General features: G+C 40.2%; 1 protein-coding gene across 3 annotated transcripts in view; it reads left to right on the top strand.

The window, feature by feature from the left end:
• The window catches only part of dpysl3 (dihydropyrimidinase like 3), a 47,020-nt gene that overhangs the window by 13,676 nt on the left and 14,451 nt on the right, over positions 1 to 18,893 (top strand). For all 3 annotated transcript variants that reach the window (XM_037119726.1, XM_037119725.1, XM_037119727.1), the window contains exons 2-8: positions 7,183 to 7,271; positions 9,205 to 9,389; positions 10,652 to 10,816; positions 11,118 to 11,179; positions 12,867 to 12,947; positions 15,043 to 15,111; positions 17,279 to 17,399. In XM_037119726.1, the coding sequence (XP_036975621.1) occupies positions 7,183 to 7,271; positions 9,205 to 9,389; positions 10,652 to 10,816; positions 11,118 to 11,179; positions 12,867 to 12,947; positions 15,043 to 15,111; positions 17,279 to 17,399 (772 nt within the window). The remainder of the gene's footprint in view (positions 1 to 7,182; positions 7,272 to 9,204; positions 9,390 to 10,651; positions 10,817 to 11,117; positions 11,180 to 12,866; positions 12,948 to 15,042; positions 15,112 to 17,278; positions 17,400 to 18,893) is intronic.

The following is an 18,893-nucleotide window of genomic DNA, read 5'->3' as shown; positions in this document are numbered from 1 at the left end:
ACGCAAGTGGGCTTGAATGCAAACAAAACACCCCGTTGCCACCCAGATGGCAGGAAAACACAACCCTTGTTTTGGTGTGTCGTTTGGGATGTGATTTGACACACTTAGATTCCGTCACACAGAAACTGACACTTCTCAGATCTTGACTGAGAGAGTTCATAATTGAACCTGTCTGATTTAATCAGATCCATATTGGGTTACTACCACCACTCCTGCCTATCACACGATCAGCATTCCAGAGAGGCACAGTTTCTGTTTGACCGTGGCTGGCAGGGCCCGCCACAATTAATTTGGATTGATACATCTCATTGTTTTTGCTTTTCCAGAATGTGAAAAAAATCCTGTGCAGTTTTGGGTAAAGAGTAAATATTTGCACGCGCTAGGCAACAGTGCTGAAGCAGAGGCCCTGGTGCACATTCAGGATGACTTCCCTCTTCCACTGGTTTCCCGCTTGCCTCCCCACTGCTCCCTCCACCCTCACAAGGGCTTCAACTCATGTCCTCTCATCGGCCTGTTTTGTAGCCCTAGAGTTTTCCACAACCATTCCCACTTATTAAGCACAAATGACTTGCTATTAGGAATCTGCATCCCACTTTATGAGCGCTTCTCCCTCCAGTCCAGTGGAAATGGAAAAGAGTTGTCAGTGCATATCAGCGTAGTAGTACAAGAACAACATCCTGAAGTCTATTTTTGATTACTGCTGGCTTTTGTAACAGAAAATGACTGTTTCCTGTGCAGCGAGAAGTGGTTTATTTTCAGGGCTTTATTATTCAGGAGTTGAAAGACAAGATATTCTTTCCACCTGAACTTTGCCATGAATTGAACAGATGAGCCTGTCAACACTAGAGTGAAGCTGCAGATGAAGAAGGTAAAAAGGGCTTCATTACTTTTTCCATTGACTTCAAATTATGGAACTGTAAACCAGCACACAGCAGATCAAACACATTCAATATAAATATAATTGAATTAAATTATTATAATAATTTTGGGACAGACCTTTTATAAGCATGTTTGTTTGACCCAAGTTGTGTTGTTTGCATGCTGTTTGTGTTAATCCTTCTACAACTGTCCCAGTTTGTGGATAGCTGAAGGAAATCCTGCACTTACTCTAGTAAAACACTAAATCCTCTAGTGTTTACCCACTGCCAGAGTAATAAGAGTGGGTCATACTGTGGTCCCGCACACACACACAAGCAGATACACAAGAAACATTTGTGATTGTTAGAGCCAAAAAAATCTCTGCTAACAGTTCTTTATTGCAATTGTTTCCCCTCAAATAAATAGACATAAGTCAGATTAGTATATATTATGGGCAGTGGTGGCCTAAAGGTTAGAGAATACCATTGTATCTTATCTTGAAGGTTCAAATCCCTGGACTGGCAGGATAAATCTGGTTGAGAGAAAGAGCTTGCCTCTCCTTTACCACCACTGAGGTGCCCTCAGGCAAGGCCCTTAACCCTAACAGCTCCAGCGGCAGCAGATCACACTGTGGTAGTACTGGGCTGCTTCCAGTTGTGGATGTGTAACTGTGTGAATGAGATCAGGGATTGCTCTTAGTGAACCCTCGCTTGAAAACAAGAGATCTGACAAAAATTTCCATGTTTAGATCAACTGAAACGTTTTGTGATTTGTTTGATTTTTTTTCTTTTATAGGAGCTACAATGAACTTTTATTTTGCGTTGATACTGCCACGCCCCGTGGACAAAATCACTATGCACCACTGCTTGTGTCTTGAAGATTTTGATCCGTCTAGCGAGTGCATTTGCTTTCGAACCGAATAAAAGAAAGAAGCATATGTAATTCCACTACAGGTCCAAGATGAGTTAGCTTAGTTGTCATGCAACTGTCTTCTCCCTCCTCCTCAGACATTTGGATCACTTGCAGTGGCATTTGGTCTGACTGGTGGGGTCCACTGCTCTTAATCAACTTAATCATCTCTTAATCTTTATGTCTGTTTTTTTGTCATAGGCTGCCATGGCTGTCCAGGCTTTCTGTAAAGAAAAATCCCCTCCCGCTTCGTTCTTACTGGCTATTGTACAAACCGCTGTCAACCGCTGTCTGGGAAAATGTAAACATAGGCTCTTTGGGTCTCCATGCCATAAATCATTTAATCTGAATTAACCTGGTGGCAGGCACTAAGAATAACTTTAACAAGTCAATCCTCTCGCCGATGGTCTCTTTTGCTTATATAGGTCGTATGGAGATTAATATATAGATGAATTGAGCTCTACAGCTGTGTAGATTTTGGTGCCTCAGTTGTTCTGTGTAGTTTTTTCTTTTGTTTTTATAGGCTTATAAGAGCTTGGTAAATAAACATTGACTGCACAGGCATTTCAGTTGTCAGATTTGTGCTCCTTTTTCTGTCTGAACTATGCAGTTTATTGTCCCAATATGCAGTTTGTCTAGTGAAACTATTTTTCTCTTCCAGAAAACGTTTGCTGTATTAGAGACATGATTGACGAATGAGGACATGGTCAGTGACCCTGGAAGGTCACAACAAATCAAGATCAACCTCAATATTGATGTCTCATCTTAATATTCTAGACCAAGATCAAATTCTGCACTGGTACAAGATCTGCATTGTATGCTTGTGTTATTATTTGTGGCCTAATTATATTTTATTTTCCATAATTTCCCACATCTCAGTCTGCTCTTCAGGGAAATAATTCGGCACCTGCTGAATGTAACAAATAAAGTAACTTGTAATCTAAGTTATTTACTTTTAAAAACAAGTAATCAGTAAAGTAACTAAGTTACTTTTAAAGGAGTAATCAGATTACTTTTTCAAGGTAACCATGGCAACACTGCTGGTCAGTGGGGTTAAGTTTAGGAGTTGAAAGCAGAGTTAAGAGTAGAGTTAAGGGTTAAAATCCCTGGACTGGCAGGATACTCTACTCTTAACTCTACACATTTAAGAGGTGATCGTGTATTGTAATAGCTCCATAAAGCATTCCTTGGTCAGTACTAAGTTTCACATCACATATATGCACACTATGATGACACCACCATATCAGAGCCACCATCTTGAAACAGTGGTGGACATCCAGCCCCATCTTGGACTCCACATACAGCCACATACAGTGCCATTAAACTGTTTTTGCCAAACTGAGGGCTGCAACAACAATCCAAAGAGCATTATGACTGCGGTATCCTTTTATTATGTGGATGGTGCTGTCTCGATAATGTTGTAACAAATGATTAGGTTTACTTTCATAACCACATAATAGCACAGATGGTTTAACTCTGCCACTGTTACACAGGCACAAGAGTTTGAGTTCAGCTCCCTAAGGAAGAAAGTAGCCATATTGTGAAGTTGTTAAAATGTACAGTGGCATTTATTGGTAATGGAGAATACCCACAATATTCCCACTTAAAGGAAAAAACATTTTGACGTATGTAGTGTCCCTTTTGTTCTTGTGTAAATAGTGAAAAGAATGTACAAATGCTGCAGAATCATTTTCAGGAGAAAATTACAGAACCGTGCATACATGTTACATTTTCTTTTCAGCGTTGTATGTGTAACATATTGCTTCTTCGAATGAAATGAGTGTTGGCCAGTATGGTGTCACAGTTTCCAGGAAAAAGCTAGAATAAATGCTGGGTCTGCAATTAGAATTATGAAGTGTGATAAACAAGTGTTAATGAAAAAACTCCTGTCTCAAATGAGGTGAGGTGTCTTTGACAGAGCTGGACAGTTTCAATTTCAGTCATGTGTTATTGAGATTCTTTGACAGTTTTGCCACATTGGTTGCCATTCAGCAGATTTGTGCCGTTATAATTTATGAATGATGTCGGCGTTAAGCTTTTCAACATCTGTTTTTCCATCGACCAGGAATGAGTCAAGTCCGGTTGTAAACTTGCTACGTATTTCACTGGTGGATGCACTAACTGAGGACTAAGCAGACTGACAGTTGTTGGGATGTAATGCAAATGGAAAACTATTGATTGTCAAATGATTGTGGTCTCTTTCTGTGTGTGTGTGTGTGTGTGTGTGTGTGTGTGTGTGAGAGAGAGAGAGAGAGGCAGCCATTCAGTAAGGTATCCATGCATGAGGGCACACCCCACACTGCAGTATTATAAATCAGTTCAAAAGTGTTTGCTCATCTGATGCAGTTGGTGAAAGCAGGTCTGTGCTGTTGAGTCACACTCTCTTCTTAACATATGAGGGCCGCAACTAAGGATTTTACAGATTACATAACACAATAAAGGAAAGGAAAGGCAAAAAACGAAATATGACCTCCTTAAGTGTTGAAAGGTCCTATTTGTAAGAATGTTGATTTTTGAGTCTCATCCCCATCTCGCCAAAAACGGATGTAATCCTGAAGCATGTGGTGTGTTGGGAATGAGACTCAAAAATCAACATTCTCCTAAATGTAAATGGATTATGAAAATAATTGAGAACTAATCAATTAGGAAGCAGCGAATCTTGGATAGTAGATCAGTCCTTCTAAGTATTGTCAGTGCAGGTAATTTATGAATTTAAATGTTAATCCACATCAGATTTACAATGGTATTGCAGTGTTTCCATGAAAGACGTGAAAATGAGTTATGATGAGTAGTTAGAAATGAGAGTATGAAGGGAACTGTCTGTGAGCTAATGAGTGACAGTTTCAGGGCAGCATGCTCTGCAGGATGATCTATGCTGCTGCTGCGTTCCAGCTGCTGATGACTGTGTGTTGTAATGTGTTGCTTCAGGGTGTGGTTTCTTTCTCGGGAATGCTCTGGGCTCTGCTTCTCACTACTCCATCATCATCACCATCACATACACACAAACACCAAGATGTAATAATATATACATTGCGTGCACTCATGAGCTCAGCAGTTATTGATCTTGTATAATTTGAGCCTCATACAAAACTCTATTATGCTTTTTGCTTTTTTTCTGAAGGAGCGGCTGCAGCGATGATGAAACAATGGGTCATCAGCCAGGGCTGTTACACGCTGCACACGTGGGCTGATGAGAAAATATGGAAGTCTGTCCTTCTTAGCAGGGCGAGTCCTGCTTCTTTATAGGATGGGAATTATTTGCTGAGGCTACTTTTGTTTGGGGTGGAACCTAACTAGTTGACTAGTTAGGCCATTAAGGTGGATTCACATAGATTTGTTTGTATCATTAGAACAATGCTTGATTTATTTGGCCTTGAAGGAACCATTTTTCCCCACACAGAATATAAAAACTATTAATGATGTGCTGTACCTAATGATTATTTTCATTATCAATTATTTATCTTACATTTAATGTTCAACTATTGCTTGTTCTGTTCATTTATTCATCAGGTACGCCTGCATGAAAATGTACATTTCAATGATTGGTTTATCTCTTGAGTTAACTATTGTATTGATTTACTGGCTGGTTTCTGAAATGCCAGAATGCTCATCATCACAATTTCAGAAGGGGATGTCGTCAGACAGCTTGGTTTGTCCCAAAGAGTCCCAAGCTGAGTCAAACACCTAGGCTATGTTACCAAGGAATGTATATCCATTAGTTTAAAAGTGCAATATGTAAGATGGCGGCCTGACCAACCATCCCAAAGCATATTAATAGAGAGAGAAAGAAAGAAAAAGAGTGTGAAGAGTAGGGTAGTTTTTTTTAGAGTTTTTTTTGCCCTGGTTATATTATCTATTTGAAATTAACTAATGTGACTGTATTGTTGTGGAAAGCATTCATCTCAGTTAAGACATTTAACATCCAAAGGTGGAAGCAAGCCGATAGGACAATAGCTGAGTTCTTGGCTCCCCAGTGGGAGTGGGAGGTCATGCTCTTAGTACTGTTATTAACCCATTCTCTGCCCATTTCTCTGCTTTCGCTTCACGTAGACGAGCAAATAGACGATGCTATAATAATGTATAAAATAGCATATAGAGAGCCTTTAAACAATTAGTTTTCCCTCGGATCCCCAGAACTTAACCTGCACTAACAAATCCCCTCTATCAATGCAGCTCTCCACTCAGTTGGATGACCAGTTCTCCACTGAACTAGTGATCCAACAAGTCAGCGGAACCAGGCGCCCAGCCTCCCCTCCTCTGTAGTCTCCCTGCAGTCAATCGGTCGCCATGACAACAGCCTGCTAGAGTCAGTTCTTGGTGCAACGCCCAGATCACACCATATTACGAGATGTGACGTCCCTCAGATGTGACAGTGTCTGAGGATTTTTTTCTCATGCAGATTAAAGAATATCCTGCCTCATGAAATGATCAGTAATCAATGTTGGCAACTGCACTCGGTCTGTTGGATAAATGGATCATACTGAGGAAATAACATGTGCAGTTTGTTGCATGGTTGCATACCAGAATGTGGCTGAACAGGGTCTGGATGTTAAGCTATGATCAGTCCTTAAAAGCAGCTTCAGTTCTGCCTCCAACAGCAAACTGTCATCCTCCCAAATGTCCTCAGCATGTTCAGTCTGGTGCAGGGGAACAGAAGTGACAACGAAAACTGCTTCGTCGGCCTTTATGAAATACCATCTAGCTGCTGGTCTTTTCATACGCACTATTATTTGATGGACTCAAAGGAGCACTGCGTAGTTTTGGTGAACAAATGTTGATCAGAAGAGAAAGATCTTAAACAGACTCTCTTTGTTCTCATGACTGAATGAACTAACTGCCCTTAAAGGACAACACAGTTTCATACAGTTTTGATTTTTCCTCTGAGAACAGCTTGTTTATTCAGTTATGAAAAGAATCAATGTTTCTGAGTTTATATTATTACTTTTTTAATATTTTTGGAGTTTGAATTTCATCCCCAGAACTACATAGTGCCCCTCTAACAGGGATATCAAGATGCACATGTCAGTGCAAACACAGGTTTCCTGGCAGGGGATTCAAACTCTAAGTGGGCAGGAATATCTGCAGGGCGGTCCTCAGCTAAACTGTCTGTGGTGTGTTTACATGGGATAAGACTGACAAACAAGCCCGTCTCATCCTCGCCAAGAATGACTAAATTAATGAATGAATGAAACATTGTTCATTTTCCTCTGGGAGGGAAAAAGAAGGACGTAATCTAATAACACAGAAATAGAGAAACATTGCCTTCCTCTAAATATAGAACAGAAATAGATCGTCCTTCACTTGTACTTTACTTGATGGTGTTTGAGCCTTAACTGAGTCTGTGTTGGGAGGAAATTACACTAAATAATCTTCCCTCTTCTTGTCCCTCCCTTCCTCCCATCTTTTTTTCTATAGAGCGACAGGCTTCTGATCAAAGGCGGGAGGATTGTGAACGATGACCAGTCCTTCCATGCCGATATCTACATGGAGGATGGCCTCATTAAGTAAGTTCTTCACTGTCCTCCTTTCTGCTCTGCTTTTATTTATTCCCATTTGCTTTCATTTCTCCAGCACCACTCAAGCTAACATGTCCATTTGCAATCTTTCATTAAATTGTTTGCATCTCAGCTGTTATCTCTCCCCTGTATGGATCTGCATATTTCCTATGCAGGTATTGAAATGTATAAGTCTTTTCCATGTGTTCCAAATGTAAAGTAAGACATCCTGGGGAGAACTCAAGCTGATATTCAGACACACAGAGTCCTTGTTTCTAGGGTTTGCCTTAGTCGTTGGGTAGATGAGGTATCGGCCCCAGGGTTACCCTAACCAGGGTATGAGTGAGTCCCTACCCCTCCAGATGAAGTTTGAATTCCTCTGTCTGTGTTTCCCTGAATCAGTCTCTGTGACTCCCTTTCCTCCTGCTTCTGTTCCCACTTGATTTTGCAGTTACAGGCCCTTTGTCCCCCCTGCCACTTAGTGAGGAAGCTCATAGAGTGGCATCCACAGAAACTCTGGTGTTGCATGATAAACACCCAGATGCCTGCTGGACCATGGGGCTTCTGGCAGACTCACAGAGACACTGTGGCTTCTGCCTGTTGGTCTGGCCTCCTTTATAAAGTCTGAACAACAAGATTTTTGGGAACAAGTGGGGTGAATGTTGATGTGTCGACATGGTGACAGTGTGCTGCTTCAAGCGTGACTGACTCTGTTTTAGGGTCACTCTAACACCAAGCAAACTTCTTTTTGCTTGTAGTCCAAGTTTGAAAGATTTCTTTCTAGCGAGTTTATTATTTTTATTAGCAAGTTTTGTTAATTCACAAACAACAATCGTAAAGACATAATGAAGATCTGTAAAATGGGATGCCCTGATAAGCTGTCTGAAGTTTGAGAATAGGGGTCCAGACATAATATGTTTGTAGACCTGATATTAACATCCGTCCCACTTACCCTACATTGTCGCGAGTGACCGTTTGTGATCGGATCTCACGTTTATATGGGAGTCTGGGAACTTAATCCACAGACATTAAGTTGCCTATAATGGCCGTATCAGTCACATTTGACATGTTTCAATAAAATACTGGATTCTTTTATTCTTTTTTTGTAAATGATTAAAACAGTGTAAACTGTGTTCGTACAGCTGTTAAAGGTTGGCAGGTATGCCACACTTTAGACACAGAAGCAGACAGGCTGGCAACAAACCATCACTTTTTAGAATAAAAGAAACAACTTCAGGTATTTCATTTTAATGCCAAATATATCAGAAGGCATGAATGGTTTGAATTTGTCATAGCGATTTTGCAACGCTTGTCAAGTTAAACGTTTGTTTAGATACTTAAAATTTGTAAGGGAGTCTGGGGATTTATGTCTACTAGTTCAACAGTTAGTTGGAACAGTTTGTGTCACAAACATCTGCTGCTAACATTAGCAGGTTAAGCGAGCCCAAACGTGTCATTTACATTATAGAACCACATGGAAATGAGTCAGTGACTAATCCGTTCTCTATTCTCTTTCGGTGTGGACAAGGACACACATGTATAAACACTGTTAAATGAATGTGGTCTGAGCGATCAGATCTCAAATGCATTCTCAATGCGTTTATAGGATGTTCACGCCTATCCTTCCGCTGTCAAGTTGTGACCAGATCACTCAGGGTGTCAGTAAAATGTCCGAATACACTCAAAACATTTTAATAAAAGAATAAATACAATTTGAACAATATGTTTATTAACATTTAACTCAATAAAAACAGCCTCAAATGTATATAAAAGAACATCAGCTTAATTTGAACATGTCAGTGACGTTCAAGATTCCATTCTTTTCTACTAATGGGTAGATTGTCTGATGACAATGTTTGTATTATTCTCTGCTTTCTAAATGTCTTTAGAGGATGCAACATCATCTCATCATTAATTTATGAGCAATATTTCCCATCAACAGGCAGATTGGCGACAACCTGATTGTGCCCGGTGGTGTGAAGACCATCGAGGCTAATGGGAAGATGGTGATCCCCGGTGGCATTGACATCCACACCCACTTCCAGATGCCATATCGTGGAACAACAACTGTGGATGACTTCTCCCAGGGAACAAAGGCTGCTCTTGCTGGGGGGACGACCATGATCGGTAAGTGCCACAGGAAAGGTTACTGAGTTTCAGACAGGGTGTGAAGCTAAAAAGAGGGGAAACCAGGAGGGGAAGGAGGGCCCCAACAGAGGACAAGAGAAAGGGTTGTGAAGCGGTTTTGGGCAGTTTTCCAAAAGAGGACCATACAAAAGAGTGAGTGTGAGGGGTGAGAATGGGGAGGGGGGGGGGCACTCTGCTCCCATGGAAATACAACACCAGTGTGTGTCTGCATGCTCGTCTGTGTACAGTGTGGGTTTACATGTTGGCTTCGTGTAGCTGAGAGACCCTATCACATACCATTAACTTCTTTAGAGCTGGCTGCTAGTCTGCTGCTTGTCTGCCAGTGCATTCAAACAGACACATTCACTAACAGGCATGCTACTGTACTAAGCTCTATTCATAGGATCCATTCATGGAGGGATTGTATTCTAGGGGTTGATGTGTGAGAGTCTAATCTTTATCTCTGTGAATTGTACATCTATGGGTCCATTTCTACTAACTAACTTGTGTTCGTGCAAGGCTGAAAAAACAAGTAATTCAGATGACTGATAGTAAACAGGAGTGGGCTTTTTTTGTTGTTGTTTTCAGCTCTATCCTATTAACATGCAAAGTCTATATAAGCAGATTAGGTCATCCTTAATAAGATAAAGAAGACAGTCAGGTGGTGAGCCAGCAGCCAGCCGTATTGTATCGCAGCTGAGAAAGATGGAGGGGGATGTTTTGTGCACAGTGACACTGTTGTGTATGGCGAGGATTAACTGTCCATGAATAATTTCAGTGAAAAGAGACACAACACATATACAAGTGAATATTCATCCTCCAAGCACAAATACAAAAGCTGTACTCTCTAGTCTTGATAAGACACAGTTGATTATGTATACACATGCTTATCACAAAAATCAGCTCATCAGTGAAAAATGTATTACAGTTAAATAACCAAAAGCAAAAGTTGGAAAAAAGTTGGAAGTTGGCCCCTAAATGTATCAAGGACACCCAGCACTGACAAAGATGTTCACAATGTAATGTGACATCTGACAAGGTTGGTCCCCAAAGGCTGAGCACTGCAGGAGCACAGACAGACAGCTGATTATGCAAGATCAGTACTACAGGCAGAAAGTGGAAACACCAGCAGACAAATCCCAACATCACACTCTCTTCACCTCAACTCACTCTGTTCCCTCTTTGTGACCTTTTCTTTCTGCAAACTTCCCCTCATCACTTCACTCCTCTGTCCTTTCTCCTCTACCATCCATCTCCTTCAGTGGACCATGTGATCCCAGAGCCTGGCAGCAGCCTGATGGAGTCCTATGACCAGTGGAGGCAGTGGGCAGATGAGAAGGCCTGCTGCGACTACTCCCTCCACGTTGACATCACCCACTGGAACGACAGCGTAAAGCAGGAGGTGGATAACCTCATCAAGGAGAAAGGTGGGCAGTTCTGGTGCAACGTAACATCTAACTAAAGAAGGGATTGTGTAGTTTGCCACATTACAACTTCTAACTGAAGATAGCATGAAAATAAAGCTAAAATGCTTCGCTATTCTATTATTAGATTTCAACGTTGGCATACAAATTTGAATGGAATTCAGCTATTTGTAATGAAATGATATGCTGAAGAGAAATATAAAACACACTTTGTAGCTGATGAATAAAAGACTCAAATCACCTTAACATGACTGATCAGAACCTGGTTTTTCATTTATTTTCATGTTGTATTCCATTGTTACAGGTGTGAACTCTTTCCAGGTCTACATGGCTTACAAGGACTACTACCAAATGACCAACAGTGAGGTACAATATCTGTGCACACTTTCGGGATAGGTTCTGGATCCAAACAATACTCCAATTTTATATGTACATTTAATCAGTTTGGAATCAGGTTTTGCTCACTTCACTTAAGAGATGAGGAATATCAACCAGCCATAAGCCAGTGGTTAACTTCCAAAGTCTTTTAAGTACAAAACTCCCCTTCTGTGTTCCTCCACTGAAGCTCAACAAGGAAACTCAATAAACCAAAATCCAAAAATGCGCAAAGGCAGGCGACAAAAAGGACGGTCTAACAAAAAAGGACAGTCTGCAAAAAACATGAGAAAGAAAAAGAGAGAAGGAAAGACAGACTTAAATACACAAGGGAGGCCAGACTAATAAGGGACCAAAACAGACTAATAAGAGACAGATGAAACTAATAACTAATAAACATGACACATGAGGATCAAAATAAAACAGGAACTGATTGTGTCTATGTAGTGGCCAGCTGGGATCTCGTATAACAGATAAACAATACAATTGAATAAAGCCCACACTTTATTTCAGACTCACAAGGAAGGATATAAAACCACAACAATTCATCAATAGTCATAGGCTAAAATATGTTTCTGGAAGCATTTCAGTGCAGTAACATAATGTTGACTCAAATTTTATTAGGGTGGTATAGAAGTTGGATCTTTCTCCATCTGACTTCTATACTCCTTGTGTCCCTGGAGGAGTGCACACAACCCTAACCCTGTAGTAGTACAGTCATAGTTTAAATAACATCCCCGATGACGGCCATTAATCGTCCCACAGGGGGCATGGACTGAACCTTACCTTTACATTGTACATGTGTTCATGTGCAGTTCGGCTGCACTAGAAATCCCGAACATGGTGAGGTTTTATCTCAGTTTCACTCAGTATGTAGTTTTTTTTTAGTACTTTATTGCAGGGCGTCTTACCTTCACAAAAATAATCAATCATTTCATTTTCTTTGCAATATTGTACCTTGCATTTTTTTCCCCTTTTTTCTCCCTTTCTCTCAGTGTGTAGTTTAAACATCGTGATCTTATTTAAACAATCAAACAAGAGCAATTTCAGTCTATATAATCAATAAATGCTGACTTCTGAGAAACTGAGAAGCAAGAGAACATCGCACTGCCTTGGTCTAGGAACCAAGGCAGTGCAAAAAAATGTATGTTAGTAAGTTCTAGAGGAGCATTACAGGCTTGGGTTTTTTTAAGTTTTTTTTTTTCTCCCTTCAAATACCCTGTCCTCATATAACTTGTAGCCTGGGATGTACAGTGTGAGTTCATACTGTAAGTTAGCTGGTAAATGTAGAGAAATAACAGTCAACACAGTGCGAGACAGGATTTTTCTTGTTTCTCATGCAGCCATGGCTAATTCGGTCGGTCAGAGGAGCACATGAGGAAACTGAAATAGTCCAGCTTGAAAAACTGATGTCATGCAGCTCACTTGAGGAATTGTGGTGCGGCAACATAACAACAACTGCAGCTCATCCCACATGAGTTTAACCATTTTCAGGAGACCACACACAATAATTGCAGCGTGTCGCGGTAGACATCATGTAAATTGTGGGCTTCTTTTAAATTGAGGCTTGAGGGCGACCATCAGATTAAAAGGAGCATCTGATTCTTGTGTAAACAGCCGGGCAGGATTTTAAATATAAAAGCAGAGCCACTGTAATTTGTGTGTCTTCCTCCTCCAGCTCTATGAGGTCTTCACCTTCTTGGCAGAGAGGGGAGGCATCGCTCAGGTCCACGCTGAGAATGGCGAGATCATCGCAGAGGTAAGAATTAAGTTAAATAAACAGCTCTTCTTCTCTTATTTCGCACATTCTTCACCAACCTCTCTCTTAAATGACTTGTCTTGTGTCCAACTCTGAAATCTGTTTTAGTTTATTGTGATGTATTTCAGTTTTTCAGCCCTGTTGCAGTGAATCTCCTCTACCTGCAGACTTAACACGCTGTCACCATCAAGAGGGAGAATATGTTTCCCGCAGGACAGTAATGTGTGTAGTATACACAGGGCTCTGTCGTATTGTGGTCAAATGACAATCAATGAAGCGTAACAGTTGGTGGATTGAGAGGGTTGGTATTAGTCAGAGCTCTGGAGTCTGTCACTGTGTGTGTGTTGGATGTGATTCATCACAAATCCCAACCAGGTCTTTGAGGGAGTCTGATTTCCATCAGCTTTAAGACCAAAATCGTCTGAATTTCCCAGATTATGTCATGCCCTGACTTTACTTCAGATCTCCTGAGACAGAGCAGCCTTGTTTGGATGTGTGTGTGATGAATGTTGTTAGTGCTGTAACTAAGTGACAGCCATCATGGAGGAGTGCTAAATCCACTGCAGGAGTTTCTAAAGCTGCAGTTCCTCTTGTACATACAAGATGCTCACTTAAGAAAAACTGACATTAATGTCAATAGAGAGCCGAAGTCACACCCCTTACCGCTTTCCTCATGGCACCTTGTTTGGGAAGACATATAAATGATAGTGAGTGGAGAGAGACAAATAATTTCGTAACATGTACTACACTTGTGATGCTTTTCAATAAAAAAAAAAAAATTTCCTTTTGACATGGTCACAAAAATAATGAAATATAAGAAAATATGTAACTACAAAGACTACACATCTGTCACTTGCATTAAGTGCCGTTCACAAAACCTGAAACCTAAACATTTTAGAGCTGGTCCCATATATTAGCAGCTCACGAAACTGACAAACCCTCCTTTCACGTAACTGCGGTTGTCAATATGTCAGTGGATGTACTGTGATTTTCACCGTTTTAAAAATCTTTTTTCTGTTTCGGAGTGGTGGCCATGTTGGTGGTGGTGACATGTTGAGCAAGACGATGTAGTTCACTGTTCAAAAAACAAAATGATGTTTTACTGTCTTTACAGCAAACAGCAACTTTATTGATTTGAATAATTAAAGTTAGCAAAGCACACTGGATTTAATCAAACATTAATGTTATTTAGGAAGTGGAATGCTATTGTTATCTATTGGGTTAGCATATCTGCTGTTTTAGCTTAAATGATGACCTGATGTCCCTCCAAATTTACACTGTCCACTGTCTTTTTAATTGCTGATCAATCAGGAGGTGGTTAAATTCTAAGAATTTGTAAGATTCCTTACATTTATACAACTCTCAAAGTGAAGCACAGCAGTAAGACACTTGAATTTCCCACTCTGAACATGACATCAGAGGAAAATGGCCCCTGCACTCTCTGGAGAGAATTTGTGAATCTTGGAAATCATTTTTCCATCAAGAGTATGATAAGGAAGTCTTCTGACTTCGAAGTGTCTGCAACCACTTGATGCCACTCGTTCTAGGTACAGGTGGACAGTTTCAGTGGAACTACTACTAGTTGTTTCATAGGTGTCCGTATATCGGGAATAAACTGACACCCTGCAGCCAATCAGAATCAATAATTCACCCAGATGTGGTATAAGCATAGTTCATGAAGTCCACCTTTCCTTTATCTTAATGACAGCAAAGTTACCCAAGGGTTAGGGTTAACCCTGACCCATCATTACCCAAAGTCAAACGGTAAACTTCAGGTTGAAAAATACCATAATCAGAGGTGCTATGCTTAAGTGTCTCTGTGCATTTACTGCAACCCAGGAGGTAGGTCTACATGTATACAAAGACCCTAAACAGCCTGTGGATTCCCACAGCCCTCCTCCATGTGTGGCCTGACCCAGATGACAAAACTGTTGCTCATAGTCTTCACACAGGCACAAAGAAGCAGAAACAGAATATCGTTTGGAGTGTGACCAAAAACCTTACATCAGCCCTAACCCTAACACCAAAAACTCTACTGCGAATATATAGATGATCTGAGCAGGTAACAGCCTAATTTTCCATGTTTGTTTAACAGGAGCAGGCCCGCATGCTGCAGATGGGTATCACTGGACCAGAGGGACATGTGCTAAGCAGGCCAGAAGAGGTAGCATATTTGTTTTTATTGAAATATTGTGTGTTTCAATGTGTTTTAATGCCTTTTTAAAAATCATTTTCCTTAAATGATTGTTATCTCTGTGCTGGTATGAGTAATATAAACATATCCCCAGTTTTGGGAGGAATCTTGAAAATGACATTTTGATCTCAGGACACAATCCTGAAGTCCATATTTTATAAATAAGTGCAAACAGCAGTACAAACATGTCCATATAAACACACATACACTTACATCATCCGCAATGGCGTTCTTGGACTGATCATCACAAACACATTGTTCTCGTTACAAACATGATTAGAGAGGTGTTGAGCGAAAATTCTCCAGTTCCCCTGATTGTTGCTGCTAATGTTTCTTCTTCAAACAGAAAAATTGAGAGCTGAGCCCTCGTCTCAGCCACTTGTCTACTTCTAGCTTAACTGGGATTTTTCCACTCTGTCTTGTCCCACCAGTCTTATAGCATCAGTTTACGGGAGTCGTAAGAATCAAAAGCTTGCTGACATCAGTTAATTGAGCCGAGGCTAAGTTGGATCAGTGTTTTATCGGCGTCTGTGTCCTGTTTGGTTTTAATTTATCAGTTATTGGACCCAGGTTGAGAACACAGTTAGCTGAGGTGTTTGCATCACCTTGCAAGTTACAGAACACGTCGTCCCATGTGGACATTTCACCATTTCATACTGAAAGTTGTTTTTGTTGTTGTTTGCTGACTTTTAGAGATATGGAAACACAGAATGGATATTTCACAATAAAATGCCAGATGCTCTCTGGTGATTACTTTTGATTCATATACTGAATTTTATTGTGGTCATTTTGAAAGTCTTCCAGTTAGGAGTGCAGACACATGAGGTATTTAAGTTAGCTTTTTTTTTGCTCAGCTCATGAATTTACTTTAACTAGAAGAGTGACAGACTCATATCACTTGTGTTCTACCCTATTCTAGCAGTCAGCATCAGGTGCCACACATCACTTGATTCAGGAGAACCTTAAGTTTTTTTCCTGTTATTCAAAGTCACAATTTCACAGTTTTCTTGTCTGAAAATAGTTGAATTAACCAGAAAAAAACAAAAACAAAAATGGCAGTCGAAATTTGGTGGGTGTTTATATTTTATGGGTGTGTATATTTTCAGTGTGAACTAGTTGCTTTTTTTGTTTTGTTTTTAAAAATGTAAGTATACCTTGCTGTTCTAGACGTCCATATGACTTTTTTGTCAACATCTGATCATCCTAAGCAAGTTACAGCCATTTATTATACAACTGTAGGTCTCTGTTCAATATACTGACCATGTAGATGTGTTCATTAAACATAGGAGGGGACATTGAAGCAAAAGTGACATTATTGTAGAGAAATGTATTAGCTAGCGAACATGAACAACAAAAGAAGCTTGGCTACAATCATTGCCGTTGCCTTGGCCAAGCTGAAGGAATTATGTGGGTTTCCTCAATGAATCAATGCACTAGAACGTAATTGCATAATCATGTTCACTACGGAGCGTCTGAATGGCCAAACAAGACATATGGAATATCACTGAAATGCTGAGAAACTCTCCTTTATGTGACTTATGTGAGCATATGGATAGAATTAGCAGTTCAACATTTTAGAACAATAGCCATATTTGGCTGCTGCTGTGTGTCTGGCTCTTTGAGTGTTTAACTAACAAAAATCAACGTAACGAAATAAACTTTACCAGATTATTATGTTAAAATTACAAGCTTACACTTGTCACTTTGGTTCAAAATGAATTATTCAAATAATACAGGGCGGCTGTAGCTCAGCGGGTAGAGCAGGTCGACCAGTGATCGGAAGGTCGCTGGTTCAAATCCCGGCTCTGGGCAGGGCTGAGCTGCATGTCGAAGTGTCCTTGAGCAAGATACTGAACCCCACATTGCTCATCAGTAAGGGCCCTGTGATAAGCTGGTGACTTGTCCAGGGAGTACCCTGCCCTCGCCCTGAGATAAGGCTGGGATTGGCTCCAGCAGCAACACCCTGCAACCCCTTGGAAAGGGATAAGCGGCTGTGGACAATGACATGACAATGACATGACAAATAATACATGACAATGACATGACAATAATAATCCATAAATATATAATTTGCAGTGGTTAAGATGCTTGCAGTTTATTTGAGTAAAACAACCACTGTGTCCTGTCCCTGCTGTAGCTGGAGGCTGAGGCGGTGTTTCGTGCCATCACCATCGCCAGCCAAACCAACTGTCCTCTCTATGTGACCCGGGTCATGAGCAAGAGTGCTGCAGACATCATCTCACAGGCCCGGAAAAAAGGTAATGTGTTTGTATCCATTGAGCATTGTATCCATTGAGCATTTATTAAAAACAAGAAACAAAATCTGGTTGTATTTAGGTGACTAGTATCAGTAACTGAGTACAATGTGAGATGGATAAATGAGACTGCCTTTGGGGGAGTTAGCATGTGGAGAAAACAAACTCTCCCACCGTGTGAACAACAGTATCACCAAGAGCAGACTGTGCAATAAAAAGTTTGAAATTGGATTAAAACAGGCATCTTACCTCAGACAGAAAACCCCTTATTTAATTTGCATTATCTTTGAGCATTGAGCACTTAATTATGTGATGATTGCAGTGCCTTACTACAGTTGTTCCAAAAATGTTTTGCTTGTGACCCCTAAAGACAAAACTCATGTGTACTTGCCTTGTCTTAGGCTGCTACATTTACATGTGAGATATGCAATATTCTAATTTACAATATTTCACAAATAAAAGCACAGATTAGATAAACAAATGTAATTCTGTATGGGAACAATGTTTTACTTCCCCTTGATAATGACTTTGTGGCCACTTAGATTAATCTTGCAACCCATCATGATGGGTGCCTTAGTACTAGAGCTGCGCAATATGGCCTTAAAATAATATCCCAATATTTTTAGGCTCTATAGGCGACATATAGAAAAAATCCAATATCATAATATTTTAGACCAAGCATCTTAATAATGATATTATGGGGATGTTTGGTACTATTACAAAATATGAACACAGTTAGCTTTTTGATCAGAAATCAGCAGTATGTGGAAACAACGACTTAGGTTAAGGGAAATATTAGACCAAGTAGAGCAGTGGAACACTGTAATGCAGCCTCTCAAATTATGAAAAGGCAACAATTGTGCCAAATAATAACAATATCCAAAATCTAAGACAATGTATAGCCTTATGGTACAATAATCATATGATATCAATATATTGCCCATCCCCTGTAGTGTCTTGGTACATTATCTGAATGGAAGAGTAGTAGAGCCCAATCTATCTTTGTATCACCTCAAATATCATGTTACTTACTAAAATAAGACAAAACTTGACGCTGATTACATGTTATAATCCTGTTCACATCATTTGTGTGTTTCGCTGAAGTTTTGTGAATTCTTGGTGCTTAAATTAATTCAAAACAAATAAGACATCTGCCTTTAATCTTCATTACTTTGCAGCCCACTTTTTTGATCTGTCTGTTTTTTTCTTTCTGCTCAGTTGTTGCCATCTTTCTGTCTTATTTCAGACTTTTTGAATGAAACTACCAGTACCACTCTCTGCACCTGGGTCCTTATAAGATGTTTTTTCCTGTCTTTTATGAGGCTGCTGATGTACACAGTCTTAAGCAATGCTTGACATAATGAGAAAAGATACTACTCTCTAAGGAGTTTCCAGTTTTGTCATATAGGTTGTCTTTATGGTTATGCTGTCACACAGACCATCCCTCACCGTCCTAGTATAGAGTAGAAGTGAGCCAAGGGGCTGCCTGATAGTGAT

This window comes from Acanthopagrus latus, chromosome 13 (genome assembly GCF_904848185.1).
Source record: "Acanthopagrus latus isolate v.2019 chromosome 13, fAcaLat1.1, whole genome shotgun sequence".
NCBI lineage: Eukaryota > Metazoa > Chordata > Actinopteri > Spariformes > Sparidae > Acanthopagrus > Acanthopagrus latus.
This window is presented reverse-complemented; position numbering and strand designations above follow the sequence as displayed.